This window comes from Accipiter gentilis, chromosome 32, assembly GCF_929443795.1.
Source record: "Accipiter gentilis chromosome 32, bAccGen1.1, whole genome shotgun sequence".
Classification (NCBI taxonomy): domain Eukaryota; kingdom Metazoa; phylum Chordata; class Aves; order Accipitriformes; family Accipitridae; genus Astur; species Astur gentilis.
Genome location: NC_064911.1, coordinates 11,613,102 through 11,639,565, shown reverse-complemented (window position 1 = coordinate 11,639,565; position 26,464 = coordinate 11,613,102). Strand labels below are relative to the sequence as shown.

General features: G+C 36.2%; 1 protein-coding gene across 21 annotated transcripts in view; it reads right to left on the bottom strand.

Annotated features, from left to right (window-relative positions):
- CASK (calcium/calmodulin dependent serine protein kinase) overlaps positions 1 to 26,464 on the bottom strand; it is a 240,457-nt gene that overhangs the window by 40,159 nt on the left and 173,834 nt on the right. For all 21 annotated transcript variants that reach the window (XM_049834799.1, XM_049834804.1, XM_049834802.1 and 18 more), the window contains 3 exons: positions 23,255 to 23,376; positions 4,691 to 4,768; positions 3,255 to 3,335 (listed from right to left, as the gene is read on the bottom strand). In XM_049834799.1, the coding sequence (XP_049690756.1) occupies positions 3,255 to 3,335; positions 4,691 to 4,768; positions 23,255 to 23,376 (281 nt within the window). The remainder of the gene's footprint in view (positions 1 to 3,254; positions 3,336 to 4,690; positions 4,769 to 23,254; positions 23,377 to 26,464) is intronic.

Sequence of the window (26,464 nt, the reverse complement as noted above, 5' to 3'; positions counted from 1 at the left end):
ATTATACTAGATGACTTCTGAATGTGTTAACAAAAATTAACACAAATTCAGAAACAACAGATATTAAAGTACAGCAAGCTCAATTTAAACACTGAAAACATTTAATATAAAGGCTGCTATTGGACTTTAAGTAAAGATACTTGTTTTCATGCATATCTGTTAAATTTTGATAATTTAGGCCCCCCCCCATTTCTTTTTCCTTTGCAGAAAATGATAATCCTGCTGAAAATAAGTTTAGTGAGAACAACTGCTTTCTACTATATCGCATTATCATTGTCTACAAAGAACAGCGTAGGAAGGCAGATGATGATAGATGAAACTTCAATATGTAATTAAGTAAAAGTCTCCTAGTACAGCAAATGTTTCAATTCCTGCCACGTATTAAACATATATAATAGAACCTTTTACAGATAATACCTGCACATTTGAAAAACTACTCAAAGTTGTGCAATGGAATAAAAGCTCCTTGAGATTTGTACACAACAAATGCGGTACTTGATAATCTTTTAAAGAATTCTTAAATTAACTATCTGCTGAAAGACCTTTATGCAAAATTTACACACATTTCTTTAAATTCAAATGTTAAGCATGTACAGACTAAATTCATAATTTATTCCTGTACCCATAAGGCAAGCAAGGGTAAAACAAATCTAAAACAACAAAAACCTTTGAACTTGAAGATCTCGGTGCCAGTAAGAGTACTTACAAACACATACTTTATTGGCTTTGGTTCTGAAAAGGCCACTAACACTGTGTTTAAGTAAACGAGACAGACTATACTCCATTGTCTTCCGATTAGCCATACACATTAGGTAATAATATAAGTAATAGTAAAATACTCTGTTATCATACAGGTGTTAACGCACATGATCCTACTTACTACACTTTATTGCTTCAGTCTCAGTGCGTCAGAGCTCAGCAACTTACTAACCAGAGCATTGCTCTGTACAATGTTTGGGAAACACATTGAGTGTAGGCTGACAATATTGTTTTATACAGTTATTTCCTTTCCTAATAGTATCTATTTTAAAGGCTTTGCCTCTGAAGGAAAGTCTGGCAGAATGCCACGTATATAAGAATAACTTTGTAAGGTCTGCTACCTTATAAAAGGTGTATCTGGGAGCAGGAGTAGGAATGATGGGAGAGGACGGGATTGCCTCTGACATCTGAAGACTCTTTGGTATCTGCACCCTAAAGGTATGGTTCCACAGCAACATATGCTGATTTAACTGCTGCTTTACATGTCTGTGCCATTCCTCCCTAACCCGGATTGCCTGTTCCTGTCCCCTTGCTCATTCTGGCTCTGGCAGCGTTCCAGTTGTCCCCAATTCTTTTTGCTAAATGGATAACTGTTTTGTTGAAGCAGTTTTCTACTAGTTTAGCACAGTGCAATACTGAAGTGCAGTGTCAGATGAACCTCAGAACAACTGCGAGGGAGAGGATGAAACATGGGGAGAAGGGATGGGACTCCAACTAGCAAATTAGCTTGAGATGCCATAGACTAACTGAAATTACTCCTCATCAAAAATATTTGTTAAGGAATTGCAGCTTATTCTTTATAAAAAAATACTTTTTATAGAATTGCAGCAAAAGAAATTTAAATTTATGAGGATATCAGGTGGACATAGATACCTATAAAAGATGATTTCCAACTCACTTTTCCTGTTGCTTGACTTGATACATGAAATTTTTATATGCCACAATCATTTTTTATTGATGCCTACTCTGAAAACATACTTAAAAAATGCTCTTTCTTCACAGTGCCTAATGTTTTTGCAATACTGTGTGGTATTTATGCAAAAAAGGTAAATCAAATGAGCTGTCAAGACTGAGTACCAGACAGTATTGTTCTTGTTGTTTGTTTGTTTGTTTTTTAAATCTTTCTTACAATATGGCTGAGTACCATTCCACCTTGTTTTCTGTTCTATTTCAAGCAAGTATTCCTGCTAAACATTGAACCAGATTTGTTACAGACTTCAGGATAGGTATCATCTCCAGGCAATGACATATCAGTGTGCTGCTGAGTACAACATAAAAAGCCAATGTCTGCATTAGCGATTAGTGCAATGAAATAGGAACGAATCAACAAGTAACACCATTGGGTTAGTGAGGACCCGATGTACACACTGAATGCATTGCAGGAGTTTTTACGTCTGACCAGCTTCCATCTTGCCCTGTGGACTGAATGCCTGTCAGCTGCTGGATTACACTGGCTTCTGGCATATATCTTCGAGTTTAATTTTATTTGAAAGGAGTCTAGTTTGCATGCTCCAAGACCCTTACATGATACAAACCAAAGCATTGTAAGGGGACAATCAGGAGATTCATTTCAAAAACACACTCCTGATCTGATTTAAAGTACTAAAAAAATGCACCCAAAGCTACAGTGGCCATCAAAAGAACACATTGGGACATGCAGCTATCCAGATTTCATCTTATACCTGAATATGAGGTTGGTTTCAGCTCACTCTTTCCTGGAAATTAGGTTTATCCTTCAGACTTACAGTAATTCAGCTTTCAGGTAAGCCAATTCCACAAAGCCCCCTGCATATAATCCTTGTGTTAGGGAAAGTCAAATTCACCATTTTAAACCAACAATAGTGTATAGCAGATTTAAGCAAATGCTTTTATTTCTGAACTTAGGAACTTCATCCACAGCATAAACAAAAGAGATCCTTTAAGCAGTTTCAAAAGACTGGACTTCAGTACCTTGAACCAAGCTATTAAGCAGTCACATCCCTGAACTTAGGACAATTACTGCCCACAAATCAGGTTTGTGAAACAGACACAGAAGGAGTCGATATGTAACACAAATTCACTAGATTGTACAAGCTATCAATTTATTGTAAAATAACGATAAATAAACACTTATTCTGCAATGAATTCACACACCTTTATCCTAACAAGACCTTGGGGAAAAAGGAAGATCCCAGCTCTACCTGCAGACATCCAAAAGGATTCATTCTTCTTTCTATGTGCAACGCAGCCCCCGCAAAAAGACAGTGAAACTGCTCCATAATTAGATTACTCCAAACTGTTGACAGTTTTCAGCACAGTAATGGGGACCAAGAGTAGTAGTAATAATAATTATTTTGCCAGATCAGCGCATTAGAAATATTTATTAATAGGCCTATTGTATGCAGTTTCGTCACTTGCAGATTTTAGGTAGAACTTACTGAACTTAAGTTTTCTAATATAAAGAATATTACCCCCCCCCCCTGCCCCCCAAACCAACAAGAGTAGCATTTGCTTACCATGAAATGAGGTTGTGTTAAAATACGCTTTAGCTCCTTTGCATCATTGTTCTCTGGGTAACATGAAATTTCTTCCAATACCTGCAAAATAACCAGGAGAAATGCCCCTAGTAACTTTCTTTTAAATAAAGCTATTAACCTAACAAATGAAAACCCTCACTGGTCTATCAGAATACCTCCAAGTAATTATACAAAAGAATATTTTTTGATAGGGAAGGGCTTAGGAGAATGTGCCCTCCCCACCCCCTCAAGAGAATTTAATACCTCATTCAATTTTCTTTCTGAGGGAGATTGAAGCAGAAATTTGAAGGAAGCGGTTGCTCTTTTTTCAATTGACAGCATTCCTCCAACAGCTAAACATATGGAGACAGAAATGAAGTGCTAATAGGTGACACACGTCACCACCACCAATTGCTACGTTCACACATGGTCTCAATTTATTAAAACAATCAGTTTAAAAGCAGAATTAAAAATACTCATAAAGCCTTCCCTCCACAAATTAAATTGTCAAAGACATCAAGTGTAGGTGGTCCATCTGCTACCCTACCTCCAAGCTCCAGATTTTATAAAATCAGAGTCATATTTCAGCTTATCATTGTGAAAAGGAGGAATAAGTAAATAAGGTTTAACTCAGTTGCCTGCAACCTGATACTTACACCTTTATTTTCACATGTAACTACTTGGACAACAAAAGCAGAGCATTTTGGTTCTGGAAGCACCTTCCAGGATTAACTGCCAGAAAATTTTGCAGAATAGGACTTCAGGGTGTCTATCAGTGTGACTTCAGTTATTAAATAGTGTTTTAAAGTCTTCCTGTTCATTCTATTTTAATAGCACTATAAACAGTGTTTTCCTATGACATTACCCCCAACAACTGTACTTATTTATACTGATAATAGATAATACAACTCTTTTTTACTACTCGCAATAAACAAACAAAATACTATCTGTCAGGTATAAGAATTAAGAACATCTGTGTCTATCTTTCACCTTAATGGGCCACCTTCATTGCATTTCTAGGTCTGCTCTTCTTAGAACTAGCTATGATAAACTTCGTTTTCCAATTTAAAAAGCTGATACCTAGAAAGATATCTTTTCCTGTGACTAAGGCACATAAATGTGAAACTTCTGCTGCAGATAAATAAACTGAACATGAAAGATACTGTATTTACCCAACAGGAGTATTCCTTCTATACCACTATTGTTGCAGGAAAGGTTAAATGATGAAACTGAGTAATATATAATCCTTACAGACATAATGGAATTTTGCAAGTTTATGCAACTTGTTATGTAACTTAAATAAGCAATGGTAGAATTCCAGAAATAATTCAGATTATGAACCAGAATACATATCAGTATCTTAATGAAGAAAAAAAATGTTCCACTTCAAATACAATCAAACTTTCAAAGTAAAAAATATATTTTAAAGCCATTACCTCTTTGGCTCTCTGTACAGCATCACTTGGGGGATTCCTGATTTGTGGTGAAGATTTTGTGTTTATTTTGTCATAAAGCTGAAATAACAAGAAAACAAACTACTGAAATCATATGCTACTTTATATAAAGATGAGCGCTAACAATAGCCTGCTTATGTTATCATGACAAAGATGACTGTTAAACTGCAAGAACCACAGATGTTTTGTATACAAAATCTAGCAGCTTAGGGTTTTGGCTTTTCATTTTTAAACATTTCCTGATTTGAACAGTGCCATAGATTCAGAGTTCATAGGATGACATGGGAAAGTTCAAGAGGTTAAGGGATTCTGCAAACCTCCCATGCTTTTTCCACAGATTTACAGAAACTATATTCTTCTACTAGAAGTGATCCTATGAATCTTGAATAAAAGCTGTAAATCATACATTCTGCAATAAAATCAAATTAATCTGCATATTCCACTTTTCTCAATAAATCAAATCATCAGACATTCCACACAGTAATTTAAATAAACCTCAGAATATGGGAAAATGCTCTTGAAGATAGAACGCTACAAAAGCCAAAGTCTTTGGAGAAGAGAAACCCAAACCTTTCCAAGAAAGAGCGCTCACAAAAAAGAGTACCCTTATTTTACTAGAGTTTTCTATTAGACAGAAGAATGTCAATGTATTCAAATAGGAAATCGTAAACCTCCCAGGTTAATTATTTAAAAAACCCCAACTTTTAAAAGCCCCTCAACTACGCAAAACACAATAGCAAAACATCTATCTTCAGCTTCAAATCAAAGGTAGATATTACAGGCTCTCTTTCATACAAACCTAACAGATTGTGCATGTTATAAAGAAATAAACGTATACTTAAGAATAAACAGGCTCTGTAATAAGTACTATTTTTAAACAAAAAACTTTTGGCTTACATTTCAAACAATATAAAGACGGTCATGCCTGTAATTCTTTCCTATTTATGTTAGACTACTACTTTGAAATATAAGACAGAAAACAGATACAAATCCCTATTTTTAGGATATTAGAGAAATTTTTATCACAATGAGGGTGGTGAAACACTGCAACAAGTTGCCCAGGGAAGCTGTAGAATCTCTCAGCTTTGGAAATACTCAAAACTCAACTGAAATTCAAAATAGTAAATACACAAGGGACTCTATAACACTTTCAGCAAATCCTAACACTGTAACGGATGGGTTGAGAAGACACCACCCCCCCCCCCCCCCCCCCCCCCCGCCAGGCTGCTCAGTAAGGAGTTCTCAGGACCCTCCTCTGAGAAGCTCACGGCTCCATTGTTTGGCTGAGGACGGCCTCAGATGTTTGAAAAAGGGAATCTTGTCGAACTACAGAAGTGCCCTCTTCTCTTTCTCACAGGAAATACTATTTGGTTTTAGAAGAGATGTAAATTGCAACAAATGCAATCCAATATCATCATCATTTTCCTTGTGTTCCTTAACAATCTAATGCACATGTTGAACATTTCAAGTCCATATGCAAATAAATACAAAAAGAAGAAACAATGTCACTTCCAAAACCATTGCCTGTAGGACAGTTATAGCACTATCTTGGGGAAAGAAAAGTCAAGCTAAATCAGTTTCTTCCCCATCTGACAACTTCACCTTGTGCTGCCAAAACACTGCTGTACTCAACAGTTTAAGCAGCCTCGGCCATTGTTGAAGTTTTTAAAACAAAAGCTTTCTGCTAGCTTATAGTTCAGGAGATACTTTAGTTGCGTACACAATTATTTGTTTTTACCTTATCTTAAATAAGTTAAGAAAACCTACCCAAACTCCAGCAACTCCAAATTATTAAGTATCACATTTTTACACCGATTAAGAAACTACATCAAGCACTGTGTACTGAGTAAAGTCTAGCAGGAGCTGTTGAAAATGCATGATACCGAACACGAATATAATTGAATTAATTTTTCTAAAACACACACGCATCTTGTTTAAGATTAATGAAATCACAGAAAAGTTAGCATGAAAATATTTTTATTAGTTATTTCTAGCAATTGTTTAAAAGCTAAGTCGCTGAAGTTGCTGATTTCACTCAAGTCGCTGTGTAATTGTGATCCAAAACAACCGGCAGTTTACAGAAACAAATTTTTCTCACTATCATGGCAAAGTTATCTTCTGAGATTAGGAAGGAGGCAAAAAGGAAAGTAGGAAGCAATGTGACTCTAAGAATGTTTAGAAAAAAATCAAGGCAAAGTTCAGACTAAACAAGGGTGCATTTATTTTTCCGTAGCGCCTTCATGCTGAGGCATGGCACTTAAATGTCATCTTCCAGGACTGTTACTTACTGAGATTTGCTTCCAAAGCACCAAACCATTAGAAGTGACTCTGACAGTACTTAAAAAAAAACCCCTTCATGTTCGCTTTAAGCCTATATATTACCCAAGCCACGGGATCCATTCATTGTTTCTGGAGGTAGAACACAGCCTCAGCTAGAGAAAGGATGTATTTTTGGTAGCTTCACCAGCACACGCAGATCTGTTCTAGAGAATCTTCTTGGGTACTCTACCTTCAAAGCTCATTACAGTGGAAGGCACTCATTCCAGGGTCTAACGGAAAGACTATGCGAACAGCCTACACTGCATTACATTTTTACCATAAGTATAATGTGTTTTTCTCTAAAGTATTATCCAATTTTAACTCTAAAAAGCAAGAAGCAAACAAACCCCACAATAACTCTGAAAAGAAACTTGAACCTCCACAACTTGACATGCATTTTAAAATGGTAAATTCCTAATTAAAACCAGGGACATTTCATGAAGGTATGATTTAAGGAAAAAAAATAATACACTTTTTCATTTGTTTAACTGGGTCACCATTACTTTAACCTCTGCATGCAAGGAAAGAGGAAAGTGTATTTTCTGCTCAAATAAAAGACCACACATCTAAGAACAAAGAATACAAATAATACTTACAAGAGGGGGCACTATCTTGGCAGGGGGAAGGAGGAATCTCAGGCAGTCAGAAAGCATAGTCAGCTTTGTATGAGTTTCTCCCAGGGAAGACTACAGCCAAATGCCATACCATAAGAGAATATCAACTAAGAAATAAGACTGGTATATGTGTTTGTGGCATGCCCACAACAGATCACTGTTCAGTTCTACATTCAAAATGCAGGAAAGATGTCAAGAGGCAGAGTACTCAGAAAACACTTTCCAAAAAGATCAATCATCTCTCCCTGCTAGTATAACAAAATGCTTAAGGAAGACAGAAGTTTGATAAAATAAGGGAGTTCAGTTTAAATGACAAAACTATCACATGATCTGAGTGAAAGGAAGTAGTCAGGACAAACTCAGAGTAGAATTAAAGAACAAATATCAACATTGCACGTAATTAAGGATGTAATTCATTTACTCTCTTGGCAATTTTTTAAAAAATCAGAAACACGTATTTTTTGAAATGGTACACTCTGATTCAATTTAGTTCATGGAGTTTCTAGCTTACAAGGGGACCAGGCTACATAATTAAAATTGCCACTCCTAGCCACATATTCTATAAACAGATTAACCTTTAAAATTTCACTGTAAACAATTTATTTTGTAATTTGTTGGAAAATGATATCTATATCACTAAAACTGTTGTTTTATGCATTATTCTAAAGCAAGCCAATAGCAGTAGTAGAAAGATTTATTTCTGTATGCGAAGTTATCAATGGTCAAAGATCTCCACATGAGAAGATCCAAATGACATACAGAAAAATTTAGTTTGTCAATTCCTGTACAATATTTTTGAAGCACACATTCTAGATGTTCAGCTAGTTGTGCTCTACCTCTGAGCTCTGAATTACTTTTAAAACAGGAGCTGACCGTGGCTTTCATCATGTCAAGGTTTTTTTCTTATAGATGGGCCACAAATTCTTAGGTTTTAATTGCGGTTCTTGAAATGATGGTGAACACTGTCTTGATCTAAAACTGTTTTTAACCCCGTTTTAACAACAAAACAGCTGTACTTACATACTGACATTTGATGTTAGCAACAGAAAAATTTCTAGTGGAGACAACCAGTATTGTTACCAAACTGTCTCAGTGTCTATTTTCATATCTCATCTGGAAACAACCTTTTGTTCAGGCCATGCAATTTCTCTCTGCTATAATGCATTATAACACTAAATTATTTTGGAGAGTAGTGGCACAAATTACAACAAACAAGACAAATGTAATTATTGCACACTAAAGACAGTAAAATGACAAGACTGTTTTCAAATCTATAAATACATATACAGCAAACCCCCATGAACCATTTATCTTCTTCAGGTTCACATGTCATTATGTATTTCTAATGCATCCTTAAGAGAAATGAAAATAATATTATGTACAAGATTGTATCAGAAGTACTATTTCTACATTAACTGTTTATGTATTCAAAGTAAAAATAAGAACTCAAAGCAAAAATAAGAATACAACCAAGATATGTATCTTTAAAAACATCTGAAGTAATAAGTGAACCCAGAAACAAAGGAAGTATTAGTACCTCTTAGTACTTGCTTTATATTTAATTTTTTCAATATACCATTTCAACAATGCTTTCACAGAATTTTTTTGGACATTAAAAAAAAAAGTCTGGTTCTAAACTGTCTCTTGTTTGGTATGTACTCGTGTAAACAGAAGGACGAATCCAGGATATTATTTTGTATCTCTCACTTCCAATTTTAGTAATTGTGTGTTCAGTCTGGTCAGAAATTTTTTAGCATTATGTTATTAAGCCTATTTCAAAAAACTCTAACAAATATTAGTCTTTACTGGTTACAGAAAGACCAGGGACCACACCAAAGGTGGTTTCTTGTGGAACAGAATGAACTGGTTCATTCTTCACTGTCCTCAACAGAATGCTTTTCTATGTAATACTAACAGACTTTCACAGCAGGGCAAAATCTGTATATGCTCTAACAATGGGCTTTCTTTTTGCTGGGATGCTCCAATTTCAAACAAATAACCCTGCCCCCTCACCCCAGTAGCCCAACCTCCAACAATTTCACTCAGCAATAAGTATAAACATAACAATTAAAAATTTCTAATAATGAAAAAAAAAAAAAAATTGTTCTAAAATGCCACAGCAATTGTAACCTTTGGAATTTCCAGACTTTTGAATACTTTGCATCTCAATCTCACTCCTCAGCACCAGTTCTTCTACATTTGCTACAAGAAAATCAAAATTAAGAGCTTGCTCTAGAAAAGCTTAACAATCACAACTGATATATTGAGAAAAATTAATATAACAAACATAAATTGACATAATAGCTAATTAACAGAGTAGTACTGCTTCTTAAAAAGACAAGTTTTGCTTTAAATTTTGCATGCTAGAACACAAATGCTATAAAGAGAATACCCACAACAAGTCAAGTAGCGTCACTATCAGTTGACCAGCTTTTGCAGGAGTTGAGACTTTGTCTTCTGCCTGTATAAAGGGAACTCGTTTCTTCTGATATTTAAAAGAAGACAGCCCAAAGCCTAATCTGCAATCAGGGAGGCGAGTCAAAACAACACACTGTTCTCTTCTGACTAGTTTTTCAGATGTGCAGAAATTCCTTTTTAACCATTTCCTGTAAGAGGAGTCAGAATACTGTCTGAACACAATCCCCATTCAATGTCACACTGAAAAATCTAGATACATCACAGCTAGCATAAATTTCACATCACTGCCTGGTCTAATCTTGAATGTAATCAAAGTTAGATCACACAGTGAAATCAGTAAGTATTTTATCTATCCAAAATCTGGAAGTTTCTGAGACACAAACGAGAAACTTTTGTTAAAACGTGAGTTACTGTACTGCTAGTGCATAAAAGCCCATGATTTTTCAACACAAATACACATTTTGTGAGGATTCAGTTACAATTCAGACAGATACTGGGTTGCCAACCTCAAATATTAAATCCTTGAATTGAAACATCTAAAAATAATCATTAAAACATGTCCTTACATATTTGACTTTTGCTTTCTGAACAATATAACCATATGCAACACAGTGATATTAGAGGACTGTTTTTCATCACTTTTAGGTTTTTGTACCATCTAAAAATTCTCAGGTGGGTTTGCTGCCCCTTGCACGGCAACATTTACTAACAAATAGGCTTGTTGCTCTGTTACCTTTCACAGCTCCCTATCGTGGTACTCCATTTACCCAGAGGTTTCATGTGCTGCAAGTCTGAAAGAAATCCATGACCTACTGAATGAAAATTCACAAGCAGTAATAAAGAGCCACTTACATAATTGATAGACCACTTCATTCTTTCTTCTGCTAGTTCTGTTTCACATCTCCTTTTCCATGCAAAATGTTATAACCTTCCGATGGGTGCCTCTTTCCTTGGGATTCTATGCCCTCAAGGAAACACATCCCTGAAGGTAACAATTCCTACTGGAAAACACACTGAGTAACAAGGTCACAGTCAGCAGGGGCTTTATCTTCAACTTTGTTTAAAGACAGTTTGTTCTTTTAAACCCTCTGTTTTTCACTGCTAAGGACTGTGCCTGAAGCTCACTGTTACCATTTTAGCATCAGTGACCTAACATTCATTTCCCAGCATAATTCTACAGCATGTTACAGTCCCGTCCCATGTGAAACTCCAAAGCATATTTAAGACTCTACTTTGTGACCTCTAGAGCATTACACGTTACAGCCCTCCACAACTTCAAACTTTTTTCTGTGTGATACACTTATTGTCGGATTGGAGTATGATCAACCTTTGCATTCAAGTTCCTTACACAGTGAAATGCTGTGCAGTTAAACAGTGAACAAAACTACTTCAATAGAAGGTTTCAAGAAGCAGTTTATCAGCTAAAATAAGATTCCCCGAGCCAGTATTCACAGAACAAGACGTCTGAAGCAGTACATTAATTCTGTCTGAACAGACAAGTGTTTGCTTCTCTCCAGTCACAGAACTGGCAGCTGCCATCACTGCAGCTTGCTACTTCAGGCCCTCAGACTTTCAGTAACCCTGAGAGAGGTTATACTAATTTGAAATACTCGACTTCTTTCTACATATTCACATTCATGCAAAACATAAATTATTTTTTATGTAAAAAAATTCTTATAGTAGCAAAGAGAACCCCAAATTTCACTTTAATTTTGATTATTTAGGTGATAGAACTGAAATATACATATTCTTCTTTTATTTTTTAGAGGAACTTTTATCTGCAAAAGGTAGGCCAACTGTAATTTGTTTTGAAAGTCATCTGTATTCTTACATATTTATATTGTGTTACTTGTAGAACAGAGTTACACTTGCTCCTACTTGTGTCAGAAACGAACATAAACCCAGATCTTCTTAGGCCTTTACCTACAACAGTGGGTAAGAAGAAATGATGCCAGGTAAACTCAATCAGCCCCATGGAATTTCAACTTCTACTCCAAGCTGCTTCCTTTTTTTTTTTTTGGCACCATTCCACATTTGGGCTTCTTCACTTGTTTTATTTTAAACCAAGAACTTTTGGGGGGAAGAAGAGAGGAGAGGAAACCCAATCAAATTGGGCAAAACATTTTGCTGTGTATTAGTTCAATTCCTACTGCATATGGTTGGCAAACAATTGTCTTCTACAGAGTGACAAATTTCATTGTATTGCATACACAAAACCTGAAATTCTGACCATGCAAAAGTGACATACCAATGAAGCTAAATGCCAACTGGAATTTGTTTAATACATGTTAGCAGGATGTGAATAACCACATTTCTGATGCTCACAGAGGATATTAAATGTTTTTTAGTGGTCGATGCCTTACTACTGGAGAAGGAGGAAATATGTTCTACTTCAAGAACTGCTATAATAAAATTCCTTGACAGTTCAGTGTGCTACACATGACAACAAACACTGCCTGTCAGATGTGGTCCTACTGAGTTATCAGGACACCATCGTAGCAAAGCACAAACCCATCAAGGTTCATTCTACTGAGGGTGAATATAAATTAAAGGACAGATATGGTCCTTTGTGGATCGATGGACAGATATGGTATACGTTTTATTAAGATGGAACCCTGAAACGATCATAGGCTTCCTTTCAGAGGGAAAACACATCCCCCCCAACCCCGAAGAAGTGCACGGCCGAAGGACCGTGTATGCCTTGCTTTCATAGTAATCCAAGGGGTAAAAAGGAACCCAGAAAGAAATCCTCCTCATTGCCTTCACAGTGTCTTGTCTGTTGGTGGCAATTTGGTTACATGACAGTTGGTAGGAAAGCATACAGTCCTTTACCAGTGCTGGCAATAGGCATAGATACCAAGAGGCATTCCATATGTTACCACTCAATATTTTATCATCTAAATCTTGCATTGACATATTTTGTACACTTGGAAACACCAGGGGAACTAGAAGGTTAAGGTATAGACCATTAAAAAGGTTTTCCATTCTGTTATGTAGCTAAATGTTGGGATATTTGTTGTAACTATCTTTTGACCAAAACTTAAAAAAGTGAAAATGTATCCAAGTTTAAATTAGCTCAACAGGTTACAATCCTGTAGCAAAATTGCAGGCAATCATGAACTGTGGGAAATCACACAAAGTTCAGTCTGAAACTAAGGCTATACAAATCTGTGCAGCTCCATACACTAAATCCACTGCACTTATATATGTGGGCGTAACCATTTTTTGACTGTAGTTCTTATACTGCTAGTTTGGACAAGCAGCAATTTTGGCTTTTAAAATGATAAAGGAAATATTTCTACTTATGTGTAATACATGGCACATTGCTTTTTACAGTCTTCATAGAACACCAAATATTTTCACAATTTGCTCTAAATCAATCTTGATCTAATTTTATTTTTTAAGCTGATATGGTTCAAGCAGATTCAGAGACACACTTATGCTTATACTGGTTCAGACCACATGGTCAAGTGTCAAGATGTTCAGTAATATCTGACTTGTATGTTCTATTTCTTTAAAGAGGCTAACTGTTTACCTTCAGCATTCATGAGCTATGAAGAATTCTTAGCTCTATTGTAGAACGTATTCTTTTTTTGCAGAAACTACCATGTGCTATGCACCTACTCTGTAAATTCAAAGCCTTCACACTTCAGAAGTAAAAGAGCTGAGGAAAAGACTATGTTCTTACAAAATAAACTGCAGGGTGTGTGCTTTTTTTCCCCACAACTGTTCTTTTAAATTATGCCTCTTGATTTGCTTCATATTTACCAAGAAGGGGTTTTTTTTGTGTGTCACCGAAGTAATGATGATGAACAGTTATGCTACTCCTCAAAATCACACAAGACATTATTTCATGTATAATGAATCCAGACTCCAGTACCTGACAGCATTATATTTCACTATAAATTAGGACTCTAACCTAGTAATTTGTCTCATATTTTAAGAAAACCCCATATTAATAGTCATCATAAAAATTATATTGACTGTAAAAGCTGCAGTTCTCAACAAGTGATAGCAGATGTTAAAAGATATGCCAGACAGTACATGCACGTAGCTTGCCAAAGAGGAAGGGGTTTCAATTTAGCAAAATTCTAGATCATATGCGATACGTGTAGGTAAACATATGTTCTCTCAAATTGCAAAGTGTGGTAAGCAAAGCCTGGTATTGAATAATCTTAAATAAATACATGCTACACTTTAAAGTCATGGTGCCAAAACAACAATGGTTTAGATGTAAGTAGACTAAGATGTTTTCCTACCTCTTCAAAGCAGGTAAGAACTCTTCAATTTCTGTTGCCATAGGCTGACTGCAGATATCCAGGCTACCCTTCAGTCCTCCACTGTACACTACAAGAGACCTTCAGTACGCTGTCTAATCTTTTTCTATTTGAGGGACATTCTGCCATAAGTCCCTCCAGCCATTTTTTTTGGGGGGGTCTCAGCTGCATTCTTATATCATAAATCCGGTTTTTCTCTGTTCACATTGCAATCATTTTAACTTCTTTTGGAAAGATAGAAGAAGTTAAACTAGGATGACATAAAGGTACTACTTTGCACACAGCAGTACCAAGAAAACTAGCATAGCAGTCGGAAAATCAGCACAATGAAATCCAACGGTCCCAATAAAAAAGCCCTGCTCTCATTCTGGAATGTACCAGTAGTACTGTTATGAAAGACATGGGCTTAGATCATTATTTCACAAGGTACTTCAACATATTTGTAATTTTAAGGACACAAAAATCCTGTTATTTCGATAACAGTCCCTTGATTATTTTTTTTCTCCATCAGATATCTAATTGAAGCTGATCTTAACAAAACCAAGGCAAACCACCTTTCAAAGATGACACCAAGCAGCTGATCAGATAAAAGTAAACATAACAGACATCAATGTGCTGAAGCATGTGCAAAGAACAGCAAGGAAGCTGGTGAAGGGTCTAGAGCACAAGTCTTATGAGGAGCAGCTGAGGGATCCAGGGTTGCTCAGCCTGGAAAAAAGGAGGCTGAGGGGAGACCTTATCGCTCTCTACACCTACTGAATGGAGGTTGTAGCGAGTTGGGATCAGTCTCTTCTCCCAAGTAACAAGCGATAGGACGAGGGGAAATGGCCTCAAGGGCACCAGGGGAGGTTTAGGTTGGATATTAGGAAAAATTTCTTCACTGAAATGGCTGTCAAGCACTGGAACAGGCTGTCCAGGGAAGTGGTTGAGTCACCATCCCTGGAGGTATTTAAAAGACGTGTAGATGTGGTGCCTGGGGACATGGTTTAGTGGTGGACTTGGCAGTGCTAGGTTAACGGTTGGACTTGATCTTAAAGGTCTTTTCCAACCTAAATGATTCTATGATTCTATAACCACCAGGGAAAACTAATACCTCAACACATGAAGGGATACAAAAAGAGTTACGTTACATGGACAACACCTTGATACACCCCACAGAACAACCATTGCCCCTGTCTTACTGCCCCACTTCCAATATGAACTAATGACCTATAGCAGGAACTATAGACTCAGGTTAAGCCTAAATAGGCTCATTCCCAATTCTGTCAGCTGAATTAACTTTTCAGGGTTAGATCACCATCTTGAAGAAAAGGATGCTAATGAACACAAACCTTATTCCAGGGGGATATAGAATCCATATAAAACTAGCTAAATCCACAGTGATTACAGAGAGTTGTCAAAGAACACAGCTTCCCACCTGTTTTGTGATATTGAGCATATCTTGCACCAGGAGGTGCTAATGTTGGAGTTAGAACCATTTTTGTTTTTCCCTATCCATGTAAACTTTTTGTAATGATATACTGAGAATAAAAATATACTGCAATGAACTCATTAGTACAAAGAACAGTCAACATGTACCAGCCAACTACTTGAATAACTGGAAGTAGGAGGCAGTGAGGCCTGACTGACTTCAAAGATAGAAGCATAACAGCTTATTGGGCTGTTACTGTATTGCCTTTGGGTATTTTAATGTAAACTAAGTATAGAAGAAAGCTCTCAGCACCAACAAAGCAGAAGTGTTATTCAAGATTTGTGGACTGTACGCCGGGCGCTGTAGCATTTTTTTTTATTTTTGCCTTTTCTCAGAGTAAGACCCAAGCTCCTGGAGAAATAATAAATTTGAGAAACTGAAGTTTTATAAGGAAAAAAACCCCAAACAGGTAACCCTTATGGTAAAAAGGAACTCAAACTAACTTGAACTACAGTCAACATAAAAAGAAGTGAAGAAAATCTAGAAAGTCAAATATGAAAATGATCCTCTTTACCTCAAAACAGTATCAGTGAAGCTAATTAAATGTTCTGCAAGTGCCAGCAATACAATTCTAGTGTTCTTTGACAGATCAGGGCCCAGTAACAAAAAAATACACTGTAATCAAGGGAATTTTTAATTCCACATACTCAAAAAAAGTCTACAGATTTATGCTTTTGGGGTAAGATATGTTGGCGCACACAGACACACACACACTTGCACAGACACTCACAGTGACACACCATTGACACTGGGAAGATGACATTAGGCCAAGAGGAATGGGCTAAATAGTACAATTCTAACTTAAAGTACATACTTTATTAAGCTGAATTTCACTTGATGATTCACCACATCAGTACTATGCTTGTAAATACTCAGAATGACAGAACACTAGTTAGAAATAAAACAGGTTAAGCGCAACAAAGCAACTATCACAGTGTCATGCAATCCGACCCAGAATTTTGCATTGTTGGAAAGTGGTGGATACATACATTTCTCAAAAATGAGTATTATTCAATATAAAAGATACCGTTAGCTCTTATTTGTATTAGTCTTGTGTTTAAGAGACCCAGTCACATATCAGTATTATATAAGATATTATAAAAACATGGAAGAAAAATGGTTTCTGCTCAGAAGACTAAATATAAGACAAATTCTCTACATAAATTTGTAAGACAGAGAAACAGGAGGAACAAGAAAACAATGAGATGATGCTGACTTGCACAGTGATCTACATATCCCAGGAACACAGAAAATGAAATGCAAATACATGAAGGAAGTTGAAAATGGAAGGTATTTTACAGAATGATTATGAAATAATGCAGAAGATATTCTAGAGTAGTCTCTGCTTTCAGTGTTCTTTCAGATATGGCCTTCCAGAGAAGTTACCTTTTAGAGAAAAAGCATAGTGCAGTGGTGATGATGATCCAGCCCACCCGCTGAAGGAATTCTTCAAACAGTTCTCCCTAAGGCTTGGTCATTGTTCCTTCTACATTACTTGGGAAAGGAGTTTCCATTGCAGTGTGAGAGACAGTCCCTCCCACTCCCTGGGGCTGAGCATGCTGCCTCTGCTGGACTGGGATAAAAGCCAGATTTGATTCCCCAAATAGCAAGGTGCTTTCCTGCCAACATAGTTTCTTTTCCTTTTTTTTTAACAAATATTTTCCATTTGCTTTTGTCTTACAAACATATCAATTAAAGGATAATTAAAAATTGGAAAACAAGGTGTTTTAAAAATGAGAAAGGATTATTTCACATAAGCATAACATGTTCTGAGGGGGTTTAGCAAGACATCTAGCACACATACACTTTTTGATCTGTTTTTGCAAGAGAAACGCATTCATGTTTCACTAAAACATGTTCCACTTATTAGTTTTAACATAATCAGTGTTCAAGAGGGTAAGGACCAATGTTGATCCAAAACACTTGGAATCACGCTATGTGATTCACATAGAAAACCATTCTTATTCAAATCAAAAAATAGAAAAATTAGATGATTCATGAAAATATTTAAGCTTTTTATACACAGCTGCTGGTTTTATTTTCTTTTCTATATCATATGATTGATATTCCACCAGTCTATTTATAATATAAAAGAAAAGAAAGGAAGAAGGAAATGAAAGCTTCCTGAAAATAGAAATAAAAATGTCTCTTGCTTTGGTTTTTTTCAAAGTATATAATAGAATTGTTAATTTAATACACTTTGCTCAGAAAAGAGCAAATCAGGGATAAATGTATGAAGAGTTTAAGACATTTCAAACAGAGAACTATAGTATCAGCCATGGCTGGACACTGCTGAATAACAGCTACTTTTACAAAAGACATTCAAATTTACGGTGCCAACGTCCAACATTGGGAGGGTAAACAGAACAAACCAAAACAAATCCAGTAGAAAGCTTTAGCCAACCATGTAAGAGGCTAAACTGAGGTCCCAACAACATTCACTCTAGCAAAAGAGAAAGTATGTTTCCTTAAAAGTCTGGACTTCAGGACCAAATCTGTTTGGATGACTGAGCTCAAAAGAAATACTAAGGGAACTCTGAAGTGTGCACGGATGCATGTTTTTTTGAAACTTTACCATTAGCAGCAAAGGATAACAGACATAAAATCAAGATTCTCTTGAAATTAAACTCTAAAGGGAAGAAGCAGCTACGCATATAGATATGATACGTATAGCCACTCCAAAATTTATTTAATCTCATTGAGTTAAAACCGTACATGTGTAATATGTTACGCCAGCAAAAGCTAAAATAAACTTTCTTAAAAGTTCCTAACACTTCTATCGCAGATATACTTGCAGAAAGAACAACACTTACCTTAATGATTCCATCTATGAAAATAGTGTAACAAACTTCTTAAATTAACAGCGAAAAGCTATCAGCCTAGAGAACTATCTGACTCAGGACAGACACAGACAAAGCCAGTAGCATAGAGAGGCCCCAGTCACACAAAAGCTGATATTGTTCTCCAGCTGAGCGAAAATCTCACTTGTAAATCGAACGACATCTGCATTCAGAATCACCCACAGAAAGCGTCCCTGGAGAGGTGACCAAACTACTTGACTCAAGAGGAGAATGATTTCTCTTGTCTCCTTCAATGTAGGCAGCTGCATAAAATAGCAGCTTCTGGTTTTACTTTTTAGCAAACCTTGCTTCCTTTGATGCACCAATAGAGATGAAACATAACGTGTAAAGATCTTCCCCATTTGGCACAGCCTTGAAGCCCAGTATACTTTTTGAAACAATTAATCATTAAAGTAAAATCTTTTGTCATGATACAGAAAATAGCCAAACACCAACGCCTCCAAAATTAGTAACCTCTTCATACTTATTTCCAATTTCTTTTTTGGTACTGCTGGCACAAGACAGCAATGCCTCCCAGGATCTCTTTCATGAAAGTCAACAAAAAAATCTTAATTCAAGCATTTGATAAGGCTTCTAAAAATCTGTCAGTGGTAATAAAAAGCTGTTTCACTACTTAAATTTAACTCTGTTTTTACATAAAGTTATTTATATTCTTTACTTAACTTTGTTATACATTCTTTATGATCTAAATTGGATACCAAAATGAAACAATCTATAAAGCTTTATATAGGCATAAACCCAGACAGTTCCAAGTCACACAGAGGAATGTCCTACAGCATTCACCAAAATTTTGATCATCACATTTCTAACAGAAGGGAGGAAAAAAAAAAAAAAATCTGTCCAACGCAAAGCTACTCTTTCAATTATTAAACAATACATTTTTTTTTTAGGTGGTGAATATTTCTAAATGGTTGTTCCTAGAAGGCCCTTTTCTTTACTCTCCCCAGTAAACAAAATTAAATTTTTAATAATGTACTGTGTAACTTTTGCGTAGGAAAAAACACTCAACACAACAGAGGGATTGTGTAAAATTATGAAAAAACCACACAATGCAGCTATTCAATAAGCCCACGTCAGGTGTATTGCAGGATTTGGCACAGAGACAATATAAATTACTTTGTAAGTAGTTGGCACCTTTCCCCCCCTTGTTTTGAACAGCTTTGGCACCCAAATAGTGGAAGAGAGTCTTAAAATATCTATCTAAACAGACATACAGAAATGAATCAATTAAAAACAATCAATGGGATGACAGGAACCCTGCCTTCTATGGTCTTCAGAGGTGCCTGTCCCCATAACATTTAAGTTAATGAATTACTCAGAAAGAGGACTTCAATTCTGTGATCTGTAATACCTGAAAAAACAACACATGGGTAACTTGCATTTTTAACACAAAGATTGTCCTTTCTTTTTTTTACTTTCAGAAAAAGTTAGTTTAGAAGCAAAAGAACGTATTTCAGCAGTAGATGTGATCTATCATCATGTGCCTAATCTAAAAATAAGGATAACTCTTGAGAAAGAGTAGGAACATGAGAACAAATTTAACTGTGGAAAAAGTCCAAGGAAGAGGAACAGTAGTTTTAAGGCAAAGTGACAGCCACAACTTCACAACAGATTAGAAAATTCCTACTTAGTGGAATGCAGTGCTTTACAGGTGACTTGTTCTGGTGGCCTCATTAACCTCAAATATTCTGAGAGGAATAAACAGTTTCCCTGACAGAACTTCCTCCAAGTACAACTGATGATTTTTTCAGATTTCTGAGAGAAACTGGAATAGTATCAATGCATAAACAGAAATCAATTTCCCACATATGTTACTGAAATGAAAAAGCTACCCTTTCAAATAATACTGTCTGTAACTTGCATCAGTCTTTCAAATATGTGTTTCGTGACATTGCAATCTTTTAGAACTTTATTTTGTATTATTCTAATCAAAGTATTTTTTTGAAAATTCTATCATCCCCCTTCTACATAGCATAATAAAACAAAAATGCTTTTTGATAGCATTTTGTTCTCACAAATATGTTATTATAGTGTGTATTTAAATGTATCCCTTTCTGTCTAAGAGAATGACCATGACTTTTAAATAAAAGAATGGTAAAATGGTACAAATTCACTGCAGCTTTTTCTTGTTTAAAAGGCTACAGCAGACCATTACAGAAATAATAGATCATTAGCGAAGTACTATGAACCAGACTGGTATTGTAAAGAACAGAAAAAAGTAAAAGTATTGCAGAAGAGCAGGTTAATGTCCGGCAGACCTGTCATACAGCTAAATACTTAAAACTAAGGCCATCTGATTTACCAAAGCCCAAGAAGTTATATGACAACATAATAATGGTTAATAAATATCTAAAACCTTTCTGCATGAGTGACGCAAGTGTTTTGGTTCTTATTGTTACAGTCATGTTGTTATCTTCCTGTCCAGATTTATATTTCTCGTTCCTATTATCTGACCACCTTCCTATACTGCAGCATGCAATATAAAAAGACAGAGGAATTTAAGGATCTGGAACACAAGCTAGAAGAACTTACACCAGAAAAAAAAGATTCATATTTTAATGCAAATTGCAAGATGAGTTGTTGGAGATGCAATTTAGGAAAGCCATGAACTCTGAATCCCTCCTTCCCGCATGCTTCATAGAATTTTCTCCAATGACTGTTTAATGTAAAATGCATAAGTAGTTATCAAGAACAAAGATTAGAACTGTAGAGTCTTGTGCCAGAGCAATGCCCTCATCACGTAACAGCTATCTCCGGTTCCTCGAGTCATACGGGCAGCTATGTTGTGGGGAAGCTTTACCAGAAGGCTTATGTTCCCATACAGCCAGTTCAGAACCCTGCAGCTGGGTCCTCTTCTGGAAGGAAGTATGTGTGGATTTCAATCCTTTAAACTTGAAGGATGCACAGAATCCAGGTGGCCTACTATTCACCAATCACTAAAAAAACTGTAAGAAGTGTACAAATCATCTACTACATTTTAAAGAGTTTGGACACCAAAGGAACTACGGCACCATTTACATTCAGGTCATACCCTTGCAAAGCTGCATATAGGAACTAAAGCATTCAACAATTTTTCAGTGTTACCAGAGCATATTTACTCTCAAATGACACTAAAATAGAAGATGCTGTTCACCTACCAGTGGTTATTCAGTCCATAGGACTGCGGTATAGCTAGTGTAAGAATTGTTGACACTGGGTCCTCAGCGTCAAATGCTTTGCTCTACAGATCTGTTATTGTTATGTTGTAGTACTTGCTAATGTGGACATAGCCTATGCCTGTGGATCTGGTTCCATTGTAAGTTTTTTCTCAGTGGAATGTGTAGATTGCTTTAGAAAGTTTGTCTTGCCTGAAGGCAAGTACTCTGTCTTCAACATGGAGTATCCATATATCCCAGAAAAAATCAGGGAAAGTTTTTTCTGCTTCTTTTTCACCTTTATTTTAGACCCCAATACTGTGTAGACACAGAAATCAATAACAGCCTGATATGCTTTTGAATTTGTCCTTCAATGAGGGTCTTGGCACTCAATGTGAGGGATGAAGTGTAAGCCTGTAGTGATGCTGAAGGTCCCTGTTTTTGCAGACAGTTGAAGTTCAGCAAATACTTCTACATCAAAACTATACGTATGTTTTCCTAAACTCACACAGTTTTGGAGAAAGTACAATGTATTTGCTTCTTAGGCCTGCTTGGTTAAAAAACCATTGGGAAATATAAATAGGATTTCTGCGTGTGACAAGATAACAAGAAACTTTGAAAAGAGGAAGTCCTCAAGGCACAGAAAGATAAGTAGCGTGCAAGCATTTTTGTCTCAAACACCAGACTACTTGCTTTTTAAAACTATTCTTGCAAAATAGAGCGCTTTAGTTTTCTGGAAGAAAAAGAAAAAGAAATCCGTGAACCATCTGATATCACAGTTGATCTGTATGTATAGCCAGACAGTGAACTATGCTTACAGATAGACAGTAAAGAAACAGCAACCAAGTCCTGATTATGCCTACCAGGAGCACTAACCTGAATCTTCCAGCTTTGTAATTTTTGCACCCCCCCCCCCTGCTGTCTTAAGGAGTAATAGCTCTCACGAACCACAGAATAATACAGATGTAAATGACTGAGCCTATTACGTGCTGTGTTAAAGTATACGACAGAAACAGGCATACCTAGGTGTTTCACACACAAAAGTCATACTTGTAAGAATATCCATAGAACTGGTCTAAGATAATTACATTGCTTAAAAATAATGAAAAAGGAATGAATCTGTACAGTTATAAAGTTGCAAGTCACATTTAAAATAAAAAATATAATCCAGCCCTTACCAAAAGAAAAAAGCTTATTATGATAAATTATTTTAAAGCAAAGCTATTAATTCAAACCAAGTCATTAAGCACTTACATATTCTAAAATATTCTGTATATATAGTCCTAGAATGTATTTTTGTGTAAAGTGCTAGTTGATTGTGACATTCCACAATAAATAAATTCATTTTTGTATGAAACAATAACACAGAATATATTCGGGATAAAACAAAACATTATCCAATGAATAACAGACACAGAAATGCACTCAAATTGTTTCTCACAGAAAACTTACATCTAGTAGCGTGTGAAGATGCTGATCCTGGAAAACACTGTGAAGAAAATCTAAGTCTTTTTCGCTGCAGTCAGTAAGTGCATGAATTTCTTCCAGGCTGTCCAGCACTTGTGAGACTGCTCCTATGGGGCAATAAACAGGAAAAAAAAAAAAAAAAAAAAAGAAAAAAAAAAGAATAAAGATCAATAAAGCAAAGACTCACAGTAAACTGAACTTCGGAAAAGGAAATTTCACTTCATCTGGTACAACTGGAACAGGAACCTCAGAAAGCTGGAGTTTTTACAGGAAAACTCACCAAATAAACTTTATGTATATCAACAGTGCCCATATATAGTGTAATTATACATAAGAAATGGTTTAACTGAAGAGAGGTTAAACCCCTTTTTTATTAATCTTAGCTTTGTTCTATTTTAGCCTAGTTTCCAATGCTGTCTTACAAAGTTACTTGGATTATCTGCCCAACTGCCTGTCCTCACCATTCTCACCCCAACCTTCTCTTTTTTCACTTTTTTTAACTGCTGGCCAATTTCAAATACATATTCCAAATCAGTAAAAGTTTGAAAGAAGCAACGTTTTCACAAATTCTTTTAAAATCAGCATCTGGATGGGGGAAGAAGAGAAAGAAAGACCTGACTGCTGTGTCCTCTGGTGGAGAAAAAAAAGGCTGTAACATGAGCTCCGGTTTTTGTTCTGTTTGTTCTGCTTGCTTAGTTATCTCAGACCCAGTTATAGCACTTGCTGCCTTTTGACCAGTGGATTGGTTTGGGTCATAGGAAGATGGGGATGATTTTTATATGGCATAAGGGTGAAAAGAGAAGCGAGGGATATGAGGACAAAACGGAGAAACAGGAGGCACTATGGAAGGTGGAAGTCCATGAGGAGAGTTGAACTCACAGCAGGGGAGGTTACAGAAACACAACACAAATCCACAGTAAACCAGCCCATATTGGTTCCTTGTGTAACAGCTTGTTTTACGCATCAGGTATCAGTGGTGGCTGCCACTTGTGTGCATTACTAGAATGCTAACTTTGGCTTATCTAAACACCCACGGCCCACGTCTTCAGTTTTTCCACAGTGGTATAAGCGTCTGGAAAGATGGTAGCATATCCAGTGGTCTACAAAAACGCTGGTGTCTGACAGTGAACTGCTGAATGCTTTTTCATAAATAAATTCTTAATTCTGGATACAGAATTCTACACATTCTGTATTTCACTAATATCTCCTTAATATGTTTATTCTGTTTACTTAATTCATTTGCCAGTGTCCTTTTGTCAAGATAGATAATATCTAAAAAATGGCTGTATTTCTTGAAATTCCATCCTCCACTGTATGAACAATTCTTACCAGCCTTCCTTAACTCAAACCCTTTTGTAATCTATTGCATTTTCAGAATGTAATAAAAACAAAAACCCCAACCCCCTCTTAACCACAGAAGGAAACAAGTTAAATTCACTTATTTCTCTGAAAACCTTGAAAAACTGGAATAAACATAACAAAATACACAAAAACTACTATAGAAGACTTGAGACCTCATGGCTTAGAAGGATGAGTAAGTTACAAGTATAGAAACTCTTGCATTGCATTTAGTACAAATCTCAACCTAGGATTCTCCTTGCAGTTCCTTGTACACCAAGATTAAGAACAACAATATTCCCTCTCATCACAACTCATGGCTCAGGAGCAATAAGACTTCTTCGTCCTCCCCCATTAAATGTGTCTGACTACTCATTTCCAACTGATGTATTAATTTAAGGTATGCTCCTTTAAAAAAGCGGTGGCTGGTCAGCAAGTAAAACTAATGGTTTGCCTTATTGTAGTTGCTGCACATGGGGTCAGGTGCACTGATGAAGAGAAAAAACTGCTCTGTCTTTGAAAATGAGTAAGCATGCTCAGCTGAAAGGAACTGTTCATATTCCTCTGCCTGTGTCACAGCTTCCACACTGGGAGACACTGCAGGAAACCTGAGAAAATACAGGCACTGGGAATCTGTTGGTAAGAGCATGGAGAGACCACAGCTAAGCCTCAAAGGCAAGGAAGAAAACCATTACCAACGGACCCAAAAGGGACTGCGCGCTGAGTTTCTTCTAACGTTTCAGTATGTCAGTTAAAAGTTGATGAACTTAGAGATCTTCAAGCCTGAAGGAAAGTGCTTGACTTTCCAGGATGCAGTTGGCAGAAGGAAATTTGTTAGAATTCTCTTTTATTCCTATTCTTGTCATGCTCAGAGTTTAAATTAATTATTTTCTTTTCTAGCAAAACTTCGCTTTCTGGGTTCAAAGCTCTTTCTGTGTATTTGGACTGCTTAAGGAAAACTCAAGATAAGATTCACTTCAGAGACTTGGATATGTTAAGAGTCTCTAATACTGCTCAATGTTGCTCATAACCACTAAAGCTTGAGCCAAAACCAGAACCAATGAGAAGCATGTTCAAAGCTGTCTGCTGCACTGCATTACTGTGACATACCGAATGCTCTGGACCACCACATTATTTATTTTACAGTATTATTTACTTTGGGAATTTTATTTTGTGGAATACTTTGAGGTCTTTCAAATAGAAATAAATGTTACTATTTTTTAATATTTGCTTCTCAACAACCTTTTGAATATCTGGGAATTGCAAAATATTAAGCTTTGTTCATTAGGTCTTTTTTCTCCTGTCCATTGGTCGCATTGAATAGATGGCTAAAAAAGAAAGTTTCCAAGAATATCCTTAACAAATCTGATGAGAAGTTCTGACAGTGACTTTGCTAATCCCTCAAAATCACAGTTCTACCTTATGGTTTTTTTACCTATAATTTTATGCTGTATCTACTACTCTGTCTTTCATGCATTTACAAACAACAGGCACCTGCATGAGAAAATGGCATAGCAGCGCTATACTGACAGCATGTCATTGCATAAAAAAGTGATAGAACAATTCTGCAGGCATTTTTGTAAACACCTCAACTGTCTCTGTTACAGACATCTGGTTAAAAGCCTAAGAGTACCTTTCAGAAGAGTTTTAAATTCAGATAAAAGATACTACATAAAATAAATTGACCAATCTTTACAGCATACCTGTCTCTAAAGAGATTCGTATTCTATCATATTTAAGCTAAATTTCTAATCTTTAGGGAAAGTGTAAAAACACTCAATATTTATAATTAAAGCTTGGATCCTCCAGAAATAGGATTTAATCTCTTTTCATCATTGCAGATGCACCCATTTTAGC